Source organism: Antedon bifida, chromosome 9, assembly GCF_963402885.1.
Source record: "Antedon bifida chromosome 9, ecAntBifi1.1, whole genome shotgun sequence".
NCBI lineage: Eukaryota > Metazoa > Echinodermata > Crinoidea > Comatulida > Antedonidae > Antedon > Antedon bifida.
The window spans coordinates 3250742-3266827 of NC_136234.1; the positions used below are offsets into that span (position 1 = coordinate 3250742).

The following is a 16086-nucleotide window of genomic DNA, read 5'->3' on the forward strand; positions in this document are numbered from 1 at the left end:
GTTTTGCTTTCGGTAAGACTAATTGTTTTTATTACTAATTAATAGATGAAAGGTTAAACAGGGGATGTATAAATTGTGTTTTTTGTTTCTCAAAATATCACGAACCATCTTTAATATAATAGATATTTAGATATTTTATTTATTCATGGTCAACATAGTAAAATACAGTGCATGGTTTGACATTATTTTTGTTTGTTCAAAGTTAAAAATTCACATAAAAATAGAAAAATTTGATTGAAATAAACAAGGTTAAAATATAGTAAAATACAGATAAAAAGCATCGTTCAAAATACAAGCAAGATTGGTGTGTGTATAAAGCATAATTTACTTTAAATTGCTCCAAAAATATGTCCATATTTTAAAATATCAGCTAAAAACCCCATACTTTATTATGTATACCTTGTAATGTATTCTGTCTATTAAATTACATCAGCAGCTTTTGACACATTACGGTGTATATGATAACAATCATTCGATATCTTGCACACTTTTGAGTTGATGCAGACTTTCTGAATCAAATTACTTGTTTTAAGCTCTGTCTACACTATCAATCTAGTTTGTGCCCAAATATGGTAGTGATATTTCCAAATATGGTAGTGATTTGACATCATCATTTCCATATATGGGCAAATCACATATTTTTGTCAAAATATTAAATAAATCTGCTCTTAAATTTATTTTACCTTCCACCCCTCCTGTGTCTCCATCCCCCCATTAAAAAAAAACAAACTAACAATAACAAATTAAAATTGTTAAAAAGGTTTTCATCAATATTGTTTGCAATCTGCAATATTAAAGCGTTATCTAAATACTAGTCCTCCAATTTTATGACATATATCAGTTGGCTAATTTATTCTACAAATTTAATGTGAAAATGAATACTTCTTCACTTTTATTTCTCACCAAATTGTATTTTACAGTGAATATACAGGATGTAAATTGATGTAATGTAACACTAATGTAGCATCTCGCTTTTAAATGTTACCTAGAATGGCAATAAAGATGAAAACGATACAAGTTTTTTACTTCTGCAGATTTCCTCATCTTTACGGTTTATACATTTTAGTAATATTCGGTTTAGAGAGTTTCTCGCACGTTTGGAAATTTATTTTAGTATCTCCTTAGAGATCAACAATATGAATTTTATTCTTCAAAACAGAAGGTGTATCAATTTGATTTCTGTGGATAATTAAAGTTTAATACAATATTGGGGGTTGTTCAATCAAATACTTAGCCAATGGTCTGAACGTATGGCACCTGCATAGCAAGTAGTAGAATATCGGTTCGAATCTTCTTTGGTGTAAATTTATTTTTTGCTACTCATTGTTTGAAAGTATGATTCCTGCATATTAAGCAGAAGTTTCTCAGTTCGAATGTTAATTGGTATAAATTTATTTTTTAAAACTTATGGTCTGAAATTATGGCACCTGCATATCAGTGTAAATTTGTTTATTTTTTCAAACTTATGGTCTGAAATTATGGCACCTGCGCATCAAGGAAGAGTTTCAGTTCGAAACTTGTTTGGTGTCAATTTATTGTAAACTAGAAACAATATTTTTGTTACTCAAGATGGTCTTGTCTTCACCAACCACACATTATTTCAATATTTTTCTTTTACTTTATTTTATTTAAATTGATCTGATGGAAAGTATTTGTTGAATGTTATGACAAAAATGAAGGTTTGCATGTTCTGTCAATACTCTTTTCTTTCTTGTCTCTCCTTAACTGATTTGAGTATTCAATGTGTTTAAGATGAATACTAAAAACACTGTTGCTGTATTCAGCAATCAATTGCATATAATTTATGGCTTCAACTGGAGATTGTGTCGTTGGAACAATTTTACAAGTTATCATTGTGTAATGAAATATGCAATATTTGTTTGCTGTAATGGAATATCTGACAGATGCAAGCCACAACAGTCGTTAGATAAAACTCGCATTAATGCTGAAATACTGTCTAGTATGATATTACTAGGTATTTTAGAGGGAAAATAACAATAGCGATTTAATTCAACTTAATGACTGAAAACAATTCAGAATTTCATAAATCCTACAAAATATAATGCCTACATAGAACCCAAAGGTGTCCCCTTAATAGGAGTTCTACAGTACTGTACCTCAATGGTATATTTTTATTCTACAGATGTTTTTAAACCTCTAGGTTTGCCCTGATAAATAATATATTTGTTTGGATTTCCACAAAATTCATTTCATCATTCCAGCTTCCAATATTCATGTATTATTAGTGCCCCGCGGCTTTAGTGCGTACAATTAAACAAACGATATGATTATAATTTTCGTATATTAAACCAATCCCTTTAAATAAATGTGGCTAACAAATGTTACACTAATGATAAGTGATTACAATCAAATATAATAACTGTCATCGTGCTTGACATCATTGGCTTCTCACAATTGATTACTAAAATCATTCAGTCAAAGACGATGGGAAATTTAATCTTAAATCTTGTAGTCAATTCTTTCTGTTTTACTTTCCATCAATAAATTTTTAAAAAACAGAAATATTCATTGTATATCTTATAAACAGATCTCCTAGATTTTGAATTTTTTTATTTTATTTTTGGAATTTTTATTTTGTAAATGTAACTTAAAGGAAATTCACTATTGTGATGTACCAACATAAAAGTGAGATTCCAGTCGCCGACAATTCATGCGGCAATGCAGTTTCATGAGAGACGGGATATTAAACCGTTTGTTTTGTCAAACTGTATTGTTTTAAGCATCCCTAATGATCAACTTCGGCTGGATGGACCACTCTCGTAAAATATTGTTGAAATAAATATATAATATTTTTATAATAATTTTTTTATTTGGTCATATGCAAGTTATGGAGTAATATGGAAAATAATCAAATTGCATTTACGCAAAATGCACTAAATTGAAATTGTTTGAATTTTAAGAGAAAAATACATGCAAATAAAATGTTACTCTTACAGATTTAAACTCATTAAATGGTTATTTGTATACATAATGTATCATTTAACTTTTCAAATACCTGACTAATTACAATCAATCTATTTTTCTTTGATCAAGCTAATAGTTCCATTAATTGTAATATTTCTAATTTAAATGCTAATATAGGCTAACTGTATTCTGCATTTGCTACAAAGCCATTTTGATTGCTAAGTAAGCTACACACATGACTGCCTCGATACAATTATGCACAATATTCTAGCATTATTTTACATGAAATATTATTTGTGTAATAAATTTTGTACAATTGTCTAACTGGGATTTGTCATTTTAGATGACAACTGCCAGTATCTATCCTATATGTTATTAACATTATAGTAATTGCATAGTAGCCATATTGGCTGGCATGGGATAAAACCCGCTGTAAAAATTATTTATAATAATAAATATGCTGGCCTGTTAAATGTCCCTGTTGGCGAAGAAACTTTTCTGTGAAATGAATGATGCATAGGACAATATTATGTTTTAACACTGTGGTTCTACTGTACTTGCTAGATGCGTTGTTGACAACAACAAAAATTAAAGAGTAGAGTAATTCCTATCTTACTCAAAGAATAGCAATATAGCAGATAAAAGCGACCACTGCCGTTTTTCTGCAATTTAAAGCGCTTCAGAGCAATCTTCACTCGGTTTACTGGGCTCTAGTAATGGCAACATCTACAAAATATGAAATATTTTATTCCAATCCAATTTTGTTTAGTTATGTTATGAAAATATTCTTAATTTTTTTATGGCATAACATCAATTGTTTAGTTGTATTACTATCCAAATAAGTTAATATCTTCAATTAAAACCTGAATTTTTGGGATCCCTGATTGGTGGATACATTTTAATTTATAATTTCTAAACTTTGAAATAATTGACTTTAAATTACATAATTTGCTTATGTAAATTGTATTTTTCAGGTTATTGTGACCAATCAGATTACAACAAGACAAGGATCGACCAATCAAAGCAGCAATCAAGAACAAACAAGTACTGTTATTTTAATAACTTATTCTTCATAATGTTTCAGTAGAACCTAGTCCTATAAAACAAACTTGAATTTTTTCGTCCATTATTCAACTTCTATTTATTTTTTCATAGATTCCAAATGCTCTTTTTTCCGATTTAATGTATTTTTTTATTTGTAAATTTACACAACAGATAATTTTAGATATTGCCTTATCTCTTTAAAATAGAGGGCAGTAGACATTATTGTAAAACTTGTATATGTGTATGGAGGGCAGCAGACATATAAAAACTATTTCATTTATTTGGCTCAATATAGAATGAACAAAACAATAAATACGTCAAGCAAAATAAATAACACCTAAGAACATAAGAAAGGGTGCCTTACATGCGTACGTCGCTGTTGACATTAAATGTAGTAGGGCCCTCGGAAGAGGAGTTTTCACTATTATTACTGAGAGAGCTACCCTAAAAGAAAATCAAATAAATAAATATAAATTTATAATGAAAACATGATTATAAATTTAACATGAATTTGAATCGTTACCATTAAAAAATATTGAAATTTGTTTATCATTTAAATGCCCCTTGTGACTGTTTGTTTATCTCATTTTTGTTTCAAAGGGCCATTAGACAGTGGGGAGGGTCAGGTGACTGCAGCACTTGGTAACACATGGAGTCATAGCGTAAATACTAGGTTACTTCTACAATATCATGATGCTATAATTAGACAGGTATGAACCACTCTACTGTTATATTAGCATAATGAAGTATGAACTGCTCTTCTTAAATGTTGGCAATGAGTTGCTTCTGCGGATTTATCCACCTCTTCAGACAAAGTCTGTTCTTCCAGAGAGCCCAGTTATGTGGCTGTGTGTGTACACTGGGTAACCCCACCACTCCATCTGAAACGATGTACTTTAGGTGCACATGAGCCAAATTTGTACAGATTATAGTCCTTATCTGCAAGGACTCGTTTTACTACCAGAGCCATGGAGCGAGTGAGCCTCAAACCCTTGCCAATGTTGGCTACATATTACGGTCGCTTGGCCACTCAACGTGTATAATCATCATGTATTTAAAAAAAATGTGAGTGACCAGCAGCAGCTTGTTGATTAGTAGAGTTTGTAAACCTAATAGTTGTGTCCTCTGAAAAAAAACCCAAAATATTAAGGCCCACAAACCCAGAAACACTATAATAGTACTATTATTACAGTTTTACACACAAAAATGTATGTAAAACTACAAAGCTAACTGCACTAGTACACTCAGAAAGCATGACAGTTGGCTGTCAAAGCACATATATGCCCCTTGATTGTTTCACTGGATGTGCCCTTTAAGTTTAATAAGTATCTCTCAACGGAGGTGTTCTACTGCATTCATGGGTACAATATTGAGAACGGATGGCAGCCTAATGATAGAGATGTGTCAGAAAGGGATAATTATTTTTTTTCTTTTTATTTAGGTACTTATTGCAAAATCACCTGTAGCTCCGTTTACATCAGTCATGTATACTATCCAAGATAAAGGCATTGTAGCAGGTATGGATATCAAACTCATAAGACAAGAAAATATACAGGTGAACCAGAGAAAAGAGGAGGGCTTGGAAGTAAAAGAACAACCAAATATGGAAATAAATTGTCCTTTGTGACACCCCTATTCAGGGGATGCCCATTTAAGGGGACATTTTTACTGTGAAACGAACAAAAGGCAAAACATTTATTTCACTATAGTACCAAGAATGTAATACAGTCAACTCTCCCAATTCCAGACAACTTTGGGCTGGCCAAATATGTCTGGTTTTCCGGAAACTCTGGTATTCAGAATGCATTTTTAATGGTAAAAATAAATTTGGGACTGTTTTCAAGAAAAGTCGGGTATTGGGAGAGTTTCTTGTTTTCAGAGAGTCCGATATTGGGAGAGTTGACTGTATATCCCATCTGAAGGATGAGGCAATGAGAAGAAATCCAGCCTAAAACCAATCTTAAGTTCATGTCTTTTTATAAGACATTGCAATTTCTTTACATCAGTGTTTGTTTTTACTGATATTTTTTTTCAAATATTGGACATTACACAAAGTAGGAAGCATGGTCTAAATTCCATTTAAATACAACATATCAAAAATAGATTTTGAAATCTTCATACTATATGCAATTAGTCATACAGTCTGTGTTACAAACATGTTATTATTATTATTATTATTTCTTTGTATTGTGCAATGTATTGATTGTCTAGAATATGATGATTGTACTTCCGTATATTTCCACAGAACCGACGGATCAGGAAACATATTACCAAGGAACTGATCCTGGTTTACAAAGTATGAAAGTTCGAAGTAGTCTTGCTTATGAAATAAGCCATCAATTATGATCAGGTAATAGAACTGATTGACTTTAAATTCTTCTCTTTACATGACATAGCTGGATCAAATACAGAGAGTTAAGTGTGAACCATTCCTTTTACTTATCAATGAAGAAAAAACCCCTAATAACATGAACATTATATCATCCAAATCCCTTTCTGCGACGAAATCTATTTTTTCGCTTCAGCAAAATTGGTAGTTTGAATTGTTTAACCAATCAGAGCTCAGGAAATTAGTCATGACGTCGTTCATGCGCACTCATACGAATCGAAAAGCTCAGCAAACATGTGATGGAAATAAAAATCGCTCTTATAGTGGAAAGTGTTTTTTTTATCTGTGAAATTCACGCAAATAAATTATCATAGTGAAAACGGACTTTACATACAGTCCCTGAAAATGACCTAGACTGCCAACAACTTTGGAAAAATTAATAATTTATTTGAAATAAAAATGAATACAGAATACATAGATACAAATACACTAAGTGTAATTTTAAAAAGAAAACATATACCGTATACCACTAATGAATTAGGAAATTGGAAGGGCCATTGCTTTAAAATTTATTTTAATTTGATCTGTATGTTTTATTTAAAATTAAAATCTATAAATATCATATATTTTAAATATTAATTTTATCCATAAGTTTTATTCCAATTAAAATCTATAAATATCATATATTAACATAAATATTAACTTTATCCATAAGTTTTATTCCAAATTTAAATCTATAAATATAATAATAACCCAAATAAAAGAGGAAAAAGCATTAAAAGTTCAGTGTGTGCAAAGATAAAAGAAAAACAATTTATTTTTAACATATTACTGCTGGTGAATTTGGAAAGGTTATTGACTTAAAGTTTATTTCAATTAAATTAAGTTTTATTTTACAAATTGAACATTAAAGAAGCTAAATGTAACTTAAATTAATAGGAAAAACATTAAAAATCCCTATATGTATGTTCAATTATTTTTAATTTATTTCTGAGGAGGGGTCACAATGTAAAGTTTAGTGTTGTAATTTGATTGTTTTTATTCCATAGACTAAAATATATAAACAACTTAAATAAAAATGATAAATTAATATTATATAAAGATACATAAATATATTTCTAAGACAAGTTAGTAATTACATTTTTTGCATGAGTTTATTATCAGAACACCAGCATACAGTTTAAATCAGAAATGTTTATTTTATGAGGAAATTTCCCAGTAGTATATATTTTTTTTTCTGACTAATACTATTAGTATTAGGAAAATCATAAGGATACAAAATTGGAAGGAAAACAAAAATGAGTTATACCAGAATTTAGTCAGTATATCAACCGGAAGTGTTGACAACTTCCTTTTCTCTTTGAAGCGATAGGTAATATTGTCAGTATATCTTGCTTAGTATTCCGAATAACATTTTTTTTAAATAGTTGAATTTATCTAAGCATAGGATATGACAGATCGGTATGCATGAATGCTCACGTAGTGTAACCACTAATTGTACCTAATTAGCGTAAAAAACATGAATGTTTAAGAACTTGTAGACAGTCCCCTTCTTTACGAGTCATGTTGTAATTGGTGACCACGCAACCTTTCGTTTTTAATTATTTGTTTTGTTGATTAGTTCAGTTATTTTTTAATGCCTTTCAACCAGCTGATTTTTTGCACGTTATTTTACGTCAGTTTGACTAATTTGTCAAATGTAAAGTGTACTTTAGTATGTGGTCGTATTTTGTGGTTGAATTGAACAATTCTTGATTGCGACATATATTATACAAACAGTATAAATTTAGTGTACAGTTTCAAAGCCCTGGAATTAAATTACAGTCAAGTTTGTGGCCAGACAATTGTTTGTTTGTTAACCATAAAAAAACTTATTTTTTTATAGAGCGTTAAAGAAGATGATAAAGTATTTAGTATGTTTGAATGTAATTTGTAGAATTTATAGCATCTTCCATGATTCTGCCACGCTTTATAATAGGGAGCTTTTAATTTGCGACGAGTGAGGACGACCAACCTAAGTCAGGTCAATCGATGTGTTGTGTATGTCGTGGCAAAAGATCCATAATGCCAAGTTGAGACCTCTAGTTTGCACTGAACAAAAAAAAAACAAAATGACATGGGTATATATTGGTAACTTGGAAAAAACCTCCCTACTGTCGAATGTAACCAAAATAGATTGTGGTCCTCTTCAAAGCATTGTTGCGAGTAATGATGTTGGAGTGATCAGGAAATACATTAAACCTACTGAAGCGTAGAAAGTTTACTGCTTCTTCCCTTGAAGTTCAACCGAACTTTGCGAAGCAGGATTTAAGGTGATTTACATAAATACATGGACAATGCATTGAATAAACCACTAAAGGAAATGGCTCTGCTCTTATTGCTTCTGTGATACCATTATTTATTTACTTTAGTTTAGGACAGATTATGGAACACAATAGACAGTACTTAAATTTAAGTTTTAGATTAACTATTAAGTCCTGTCTTTGTTTTTACCTTTTGCTTTGGCAGGAAAACGTAATGGTGTGATATTTCAACGCCAAAGATTGGTGTCTATCATTATCTTTATTTAGTATTTTTGTTTCGCTTTAACAAACAGCAATTCAGCAAATACTTAAAACCATTAATTTAATAAACCATGTGTGTATTAAGTTATACATTTTTACACTCTGTTTTATCTAGCTTTTTATTAATTTTAAAATTATTTTTTAAAAGACATTACTTATTGTTATTATGTAGATATCATCCCCCTTTCTCAGGATTTAGAGGGCTATCACTATCAGCATTATTGTTTTTGATCTTTTTGTAAATTTAATATAGTATCGAAAAAATTGATAAAATGCTGATACATAGGTGATAGTGCTGCTTTAGCCATAAAAACATTCTGGTACACAGTCATGATAAAAACAAGAGATATTTCTTACAAAAAACGCTGCTCGACTTTTTGACGTAACAGTTTTAATTGTTGTTCTAAACTATAGTAATGTACAAATTTAGTTTCCTAATGATTCCATCCTCTGGGAATATAACTGCCCAACAAAAAAACAGATCACCCATCCTACAATTAGTTATTTCACAGATTCTATGTACCCATCTAATACAACTATATGGATTTTGTTTGTGAAGTTTATATATACTATATATACATTGGTCCATACTTATTTTGTATAGGTTATACCATGGAAATTATTTCTCTATTGTTACTGTTGAAATGATTCTATTAGACGTTATTGGGAAAAGGACTTACATGAATTATTAACAGAATATTTGTATAGCCCCCTCTATATTAAAAAAGTTTTTAACCATAAATGCCATATCATTTAGAAATCCTATGTTTATTATAGAAATGAGTTCAGAATAATAAACAATGAGTATGAAACAGGAAAGATTACAAGGTCGAAGTAAAGTAAAATTTGAGGAACATACTTTTTAAGAATCCGGTTAATAACTGCAATTGTAATGTATTATATCCTGAGATGCATTGCCTGGGAAAGTTGAGTTGTCAGTTCTCTGTTTATATGTGCTATTACACCATAATGTAGACATTTAAAGTTAGCAGGTAGTTCTTTGATAGTTGCCGTTAAAAAGTTGGGAAACCCCTTTTTTGTTGATTTTCATTCAATTAATCGCCACATACAGTAGAAATACAGACAGTGGGCCATACAGAACATTATTAATGCAACTGCTTTGCGATTTATTTGGTGCCCCATTGCCTCCAATTTCAAATTACCTCAATTTCTGGGGAACAAGGGTCATGCAATTCTATAATGTTATTGTATTTGAACTGTTCTATGGATTTATTCATCAACATGTCAACATTTTATGTTATAAGTTGGCTTCAGTTCAAGATTTGGTAGAGGACAGATGTAATAATATCATCAACTCCACATTAGAATTCCATTCTACCTCTTATACCTTCACAACCCCTTCTACAATCCTTCCTATCTCCTAAACCACCATTACCCCTTATGCACCTGTCGTCCTTTCTTTCTTTTCCCTCTGCCATACTTTAGAATTTTAGAAAACAAATATAATTTATACTGTACATAGAGGAAAATAGTATAATTACACATTTTCATATCATATGTTTATTCAATTATGTTGTAGGATCATTTATTAATAAGTTATTAATTTGGTTCATTACCATGAATTTCTAATGTTTAACTTTAAGAATTCTAACAATAAATCACTTATTAATCATTCAAATACTTGACTAATAGTAGCATACCATATATGGAAATAAGTAGTTGTGATTGGTCAATAGTATGCCAAGTTAATTTAAAGATTCTTCCATTTCTACAATAGGGGGATGCATAATTTTAAAGATATTCATAAAAATAATGACCTCTTGTTAATCATTTATTTGTTGGTTTGTTGTGTCCTAAAGTAACATTATGTTACGATGATGTCATATGGAATGTACAATTTTTATACAAAATGGAAAAAAATCACCAAGAATTCCACTAAAGTATTTTTTATGTCAACTACTTCTGTGGTGGCTCGATTTATGAACTTGGGTAGTATTGGACTTGACTCTCTAGTTGTTATATAATAACTCTATGGTATTTTGTAATCATTACAAAATAGAATTTAGAAAAAATGTAAATATAGTCAGGTGGCTTAGCAACAATTTTCAGGATTAACGTTACCGGCCGGACAAAAGTACCAAATTTGGCATGTATATTTCTTTCTTATCACATCAAATTGGTACCAAAAATAACTATAGCACATATTAATGTGTTTATTATGTTAGAATGAGGAAGTTTTCAATCCCAACAAAAGAATTCATTAATGATTGCTCATTGCGGTAATTTGCAACCGTGACATTAGAACTAATGGTTAACCTATTGTACATTGAACGATATAAATAAATAGAAATGTAATTGAAAAAACATTACAGTCTGACAGACAAATTGTTGAATAACAAATTAAGTTGTGGTATTTACAAAAAAAAATGTTTTTTTTTAAATATGAATTGATGACGAGCAACGTTTTAGAAAAATGAAGGGAAAAAAATCATGAATGAAAAGAAAAAAAAATTCACCAAAACAGAAGTATTTTCACTAAAACATTTTTTATAAAGTCAACTAGCCGGTGAACTTTAAATTTGCATGTTAGTCTGAAGTAAATTGCATTATTTGATCTGATCTGCTGTTAGCAGGCAACAATTTTCTTGATATACTGGCGGATTAAAAATGCTACTGCATTCATATCTTGTTTACAAAGGAAATGACATTGAGCAAACGCTAGACACACTTGCCGTTAGGGCTAATTTAATCTTATATGCAAATTTATTTAATTAACAAGGATCTTGTTCTAATTTACAGTGAAATCTGCAACATATACAATCCGTTTTTACGAAATTCTATCTGAGAAAAATCGAATTCTGCTCATTTTGATTATTTAACAATGAAATCTGCAACATAATGCGTTTTTGTTAAAATCTGCTTTATAATTTGATTTTTTGGCTCCAAACCTTTTTTTTGCTATCTATTTTATTATTTCTTGTATATTTTTACTATAAACAGTGTACACTTTTTTTTAATTATATTTTTGGTAGTTTGGTCTACACTAGGAAACTTTACCAATTTTGTTTTTCTCAATGCTAGTATTTAATGTTTCAGGTTTTAATTTATTTTACCGTTTCAAGTACATAAAAGATATATGGCAAATGGATGACCATAAGAGCAAAGTTTGTTTACCCATAGTGCGGTACATTACAAACAACATAAAGACAGGACAAAGGTGCAGTACATAACAAGACAGGTGAAACATAAAACTATGTCAACACTTGTGTTGGCATTTCATCGGACTAAATAATATACTTTACTTACATGGTTTAAAAAGTTTGCTAGTGTAGACTTCGGCAAACTTTTTTGCAGATTACTAAAGCATTACAACAGCATGAAACTTTTCTTGATATACTCAGAGTTTGCAGCAAAAGACTAGAATTTGCAGCAAACATCTAGAGTTAGCAGCAAAACACTAGAGTTTGCAGCAAAAGACGAGTTAATTGCAGTAAAAGACTAGAGTTTGCAGCAAAAGACTAGAGTTTGCAGCAAAAGACTAGAGTTTGCAGCAAAAGACTAGAGTTTGCAGCAAAAGACTAGTAGTAGACTAGACGTAACATATCTACTGTTAGGTGTTTAGCTAAATGTGCCATGATGATATAAGACAAATAGAATACAGTTTGTTGATAATGTTGTTAGTTTTTTTCAAAAACATATTTACATATTATTAGATGTTTTCTTCTACAATGCTCTTTTGACTTCAGTTAAATAGTGAAAATGAAAACACTAGTTTTTGAGATAAATGGAGTGATGATGTCAAATTATGAAATGAAACTAAATGGACAGCTTTGGTTTGAAGACGGCACTTCTTGATGATGATGATTACAACACCAACAATATCACTTTTCTACTCAATTTAATGCAGAATCAACTAAATTTTCTGATCAATGTTTGAATCTCGTTTGCTTTTACATTGTGAACATGCTGCAAATTCAGCTTTAAATTTGACTTAATGCATTTACTTTTAAATCGTTCTTTATCACTATTCTTCACATCGACCCTAGTAGCAACTCCACACGTATCGGTAACTTCTACTCCCATAGGATCACTAACTCTTGCTCCCTACGGATCAATTCAGCTGAAATCTTTAGCTGACATGAATCGGTGTTCCGTGGGATAAATACGGAATCTGGTAAATAATTAGAGACTGTGTTTGATTAGAGTTGACTAATAGTTGGCATACGTCTCTTGTTTTCATACCAGCGTCATTGTGATTCAGAGGTATGAAGTGATTGAGTCAAGCAATCGTGGTTAGGTGGTCAGACTCTCATAATCTTTTTGAGTTTTTGGTTCAATCTAGTTATGTCAGTGTTATGTATTAAGGCTCTTGTTTAACTTTTATTGAATAATAGTTGTATTGGAGATGGGCTTAAATTGACAGTGGGATTATAAGTGAATGTGTTACAGTAGAGCCTCTATTAAATGGACACCAAATTCTCATCTGAATAGGGGTTGGCTTTATTTGTTAAATCGTTTATTTCCCCTTGTTCGTTTTATGGAAAGTATCCCCTTCATGTGTCCGCTGAATAGGAGAATCCTAAAGAAGGATTTCTTAATTTTATAAAACGATTATATTTCAGTCACATAATCCAAATTATGAGGCTCTGTTCCCTTCTCAATCGTTATAAAAGTTTGTACCGCCTCTAAGTATACTGTATATACCAAATCGTACCCCTTGAGTCCTCTCCCAAACCCTGTATATATCAAATCATACCCCTTTCAAATTAAAAAAGTAATTTAAATTCAGTCAACTTGACAGATCTTTGACAAGTTTCCAAGGAATATGTTTCCAGTTTTATTTGTACTGAACACAACGCTAGCAATTGTCATTCTGCCTGGTGTTTTTGTATGACACTTATTCAGTTGTACATAGTTCAGGAAGCGTACTAAATGAATACCATGTGTGTAGGCTTCAGCAACGAGTTCTTTACTATGGAGGGTATTAACCTTTCTTTATATTTATTTTTAAAGCTATGTCTACACTATCAAACTTTATGTGACAACAAAGTGTGATGTGCCCAAATACGGTAGTGATATGCCCAAATATGGTATCTCCGTATATGGACACGTCACATTTTGTTGTCGCATAAAGTTTGACAGTGTAGACAGAGCTTTAAAATGTAGCGATTACAATTATTTAAGCTGCTTCATAATGAATTTGGCAAAGTTGTTAAAGACAATTTTTCCTGTTTATTATTATGTCTGGAATTTTTTGACCATGATAGATATGATGTCTTAATGGGAACCACGCTTAACCAAGCATATATGCACATTAAAAATTAAATACAATTTTATATGAATTTAAGTGTCAAAACTACTAGTGGGTGTGGTGTGTAATTGTTGTACAGACAGATTACATGTGTTCTTTATAAGATGTCTCAATAAATATAATAAAAAATAAATATAATACCAGTTGCAACAAGATTGTAATTATCCACCCACGAACATATAAAGTGAGGATTCAAATATCCTAATAAATCAAAAATGTTGTTCATTTTGTACCAGTTGCCACAAAATCATGATTATCCACCCACGAACATAATGAAGTGTGCATCCAAAACCCGAGGGTTGAAACCGCAATGTCATCCAAAATCTGAAAACTTATTAAAACCAGGGATGCTATATGAAACCACAACGCTGTTTAACTAGGCAAAGTTTACAGCTAGTCCGGGTCTTCGACTTATTAATGCTTTTAGCAGCACTTGTTCTGTTGTTTGAGAGATTAAGTAAAACGATTCTTATGATCAGATTGAGAAATCGTTGTATATCTCCAACAAGGTGAATTATTCCCCAAGTGGTTCAACAGATACCAATGTGGTTTATACAGTTTTTGATGGAGTCCTCTGTGTTGGCTCAGATAAGGTTCATATTAATGACTTAACCAGAGAAGATCTTTTGTAGTATTCTGTGCTTGTTGTATAACAATCAAGTCCCTGGGTAAATAACAGTTTTGACCTGTTAGAATGTAGGACAGAAATAGGAAAGATTAAATTAATGCCTATTTATAATTTAATGTGCCTACCAGCACTGTACCTGTTACAATATTTTAGTGTATATAGATAGCGCCCAGTTGTAGTTGGCAGATATTTTTAAACTAAAATGTGTCTGGAATAAATATGTGATTACCATAATAATAGTTTCTAGACAGTTTGAAAATTCCTTGATTTTTACTGTAAAAAATGACTGATTTCTTTTCTGTTCTATTCTACTAAGTTTTATCGGTATATAACCTGTGTGTCAACTCTGCATTGTTTGCTTAGGATATTGGACAATAGACTCACCGTAGACATGTAATACATTACCAATATTTGTTTATCAGTATCAAAGAGGTTCAAGTTTTTTTTTAAATGTTAGATTAGAAACAGCAATACTGTTATTCTCCAATAGGATCAGCATATATGTAAAGTGTCATCTTTTAGTCAACTGTGTGGTTCCAGAGCCATTAGAAAACACATTTCTAAAATCACTAGAAAACTTGTTCCATGTATTTTATTTTTCTGAAAAAATATTATTTTAACTTTTGAATAATAGTGCTGAACACTAAATAGGAGACCTATCATCACTTCTAATTTAGTCAGGCCAGTGCTACTGTATTGCCTGGTATGATTTCTCTATGGTATTAAACGACTCCTCTATGGTAAATGACTCCTACATATTTAACAGGTAAAGTAAATTCACCTGTGTATTATAGTGCAACACCTGTTGAGACTGCCGAAGCACACTTTGTGAAGAAACAGGTTAGAGATAAAAAAAAAATACCAATAGACTATTGATAAATGATAATAAAACTATGACAATTTATGAGTATTAACTAGAAAATGAAACATAATGCCAAGGTCGACAACACTAAAAAAAATCATAAAATATACCAAAATATCAGGATAGTACAGCAACGATTGCACTTACAGTTTGGACCAACCCAAGTGTCAAAATACCATGTCTAAAGTTTAGGTAGATATTGTATTTAATAGCTCATAAACATTTCACACCGGAAGCGGATGATTATTGCTACAAATGTCTTAGAAATTATTGAAACCAAAATTCTAATAGCCCTGTAGATATGGTTAATTTTTTCAAAATGAACCTACACTTTAGAAAATGAATGAGGGGTTGTTTGAAAGCCAAACCCTGCTACACATGTGAAGGTAGTATGTTCATACACACTGGAGATAAGCCTGTCATGGTTCTATTCACATGATTCAAATCATGTCAGCGTTAAAT

At 30.9% G+C, this 16086-nt stretch overlaps 1 protein-coding gene across 10 annotated transcripts in view; it reads left to right on the forward strand.

Moving 5' to 3' along the window:
* The window catches only part of LOC144852552 (DNA repair protein RAD51 homolog 2-like), a 160783-nt gene that overhangs the window by 93708 nt on the left and 50989 nt on the right, over positions 1–16086 (forward strand). For all 10 annotated transcript variants that reach the window (XR_013614304.1, XR_013614305.1, XR_013614306.1 and 7 more), the window contains 4 exons: positions 3900–3969; positions 4570–4679; positions 5411–5486; positions 6215–6319. Coding sequence is in view for 7 of the 10 variants with exons in the window: in XM_078710443.1 (XP_078566569.1) it covers positions 3900–3969; positions 4570–4679; positions 5411–5486; positions 6215–6315 (357 nt within the window). In the remaining 3 variants the exon portion in view is untranslated. The remainder of the gene's footprint in view (positions 1–3899; positions 3970–4569; positions 4680–5410; positions 5487–6214; positions 6320–16086) is intronic.